Here is a 1,641-nt window from a genome sequence, read left to right as displayed (position 1 = left end):
TATACTGCCAAGTATTATAATTATATATTAGAAACTTTATACTGGAATGTAAATATTATTGGAAAACCACTCAATTTAAAGGGATAGACTTGAATACTTTTCTAACTAAAACAAAGATTCTCTAAAATACGACCACTAAAAGCAATTACATGGTCTTCCCTCACTTTTTTTTTTTTTTTTTTTACTAAGGGGCTGAATTATTTTATATCCCACAAAAATCATTTATGTCTGTCTTCTGTATTACATAAGAAATTACCCCTCAGGTGATTTGATATGCAATACTGAGTTAATCTTCACTTACCATTTCTGTTAAAAAGAAAATTCAGATTGAAGATCCAGGTGGATCAAAGTGCAGTGAAAAAAGGAAGGTGATATTTTTAGTATACACATAAAAGTACCAAACAAGTTGTTGTCACTGAAGTAACTTTGGTGACTTATGAATGACTGAAACAGCATTCTGGGAAGAGACGGTTACTCACGGGTTTCTTTAATTTCTTCCTAAAGTAGTCATATTTCTGCTTAAATTCTCTGGAGTAAGGAACAGCCTGGAAGATAATATGAATACAGATATAATGCAAACAGCGTGCTTAAATCTGATGTATATTGAGCCAAGATTCAGACAATTTCATGAATCACAAATCTTAAAATATTTACTTTCTATGTTTTCCACAGAAAATGTACACGGTACCTATAGAGTACATGGGCAGTTCTTAGAACTGAGGATGGCTAATTATCACTGAGTAGTTTTCTCCACTGCAAACAACTATACTGAGAATCAAGGAATCATTTAGGAGCATGTTACACAAACTAAACATGTCTTCCAAGTGACTTCTCTCAGAGTCTTGTATATGTGTATGTGTTTGTTCCCTCCTCCCTATAGTTAAGATATACTGGCTTGACATGTGGACATACAAGTCCAAATTACCCATACTGAACATTTAAGAAGCCTCCACATGCTTTTCAAATCTTTGTGGAGAAATACCATGAGCAGAAGGGAAGTAAATTAATACTCTTCTTAAAGAAAGTAAAATTGGGCAGATGGCATTCTGGCAAATGGATTGAGGAGTCACTAGGCATGCCTCCTACTATTCAGTGCTTTGGGGCAAGGATTTCTTCACATTGCAAAGGTCTTCTCTGTGAAACAAGCCGTGGTTCCCTGCTCAGGATGTGAGTCAGCTGTACTTGTTCAAAAGTTCTGGTATCTACTCAGGCAACACAGTATTTTAGATAGTCATTAGAACAGCCTTTATTTGCTATATTATAAAGAAGCTTAGAGTCAGAGCCTTGATTTAGAACTATAAAATAAGCATACATATATATATTTTTTATTTTTTTATTTTTATTTATTTATTTATTTTTTTCTTTTCAAAGTTTTATTGATAAACATATAGCAATGATTTATATATATTTTTTAAATGAGGCAAGACAGACTGGCCTTTGTACATATGCGGATACAGCTGTGAGGGTTTCTCACTCGGCACAGGCTGTTTATTAGTGAACAATATGAATTCAGGCAGTGATAGTGCTGCTTGCACTTTGGACGAAGCTAATAAAACACACTGTCCTCAGTAAAATGTCTCCAGACAATACAGTTTTTATCACATTTCTTCTTCTTCTCCTCCTCCTTCTCTTCTTCCCCCC

The 1,641-nt window shown here is 34.3% G+C and overlaps 1 protein-coding gene across 15 annotated transcripts in view; it reads right to left on the bottom strand.

Annotated features, from left to right (window-relative positions):
* Window positions 1-1,641, bottom strand: part of Nedd4l (neural precursor cell expressed, developmentally down-regulated 4-like, E3 ubiquitin protein ligase) — a 342,174-nt gene that overhangs the window by 30,770 nt on the left and 309,763 nt on the right. For all 15 annotated transcript variants that reach the window (XM_023715286.1, XM_023715293.1, XM_004623689.3 and 12 more), the window contains one exon: window positions 480-545. In XM_023715286.1, coding sequence (XP_023571054.1) covers window positions 480-545 — 66 coding nt within the window. The remainder of the gene's footprint in view (window positions 1-479; window positions 546-1,641) is intronic.

This window comes from Octodon degus, unplaced genomic scaffold, assembly GCF_000260255.1.
Source record: "Octodon degus isolate 3935 unplaced genomic scaffold, OctDeg1.0 scaffold00003, whole genome shotgun sequence".
NCBI lineage: Eukaryota > Metazoa > Chordata > Mammalia > Rodentia > Octodontidae > Octodon > Octodon degus.
This window is presented reverse-complemented; position numbering and strand designations above follow the sequence as displayed.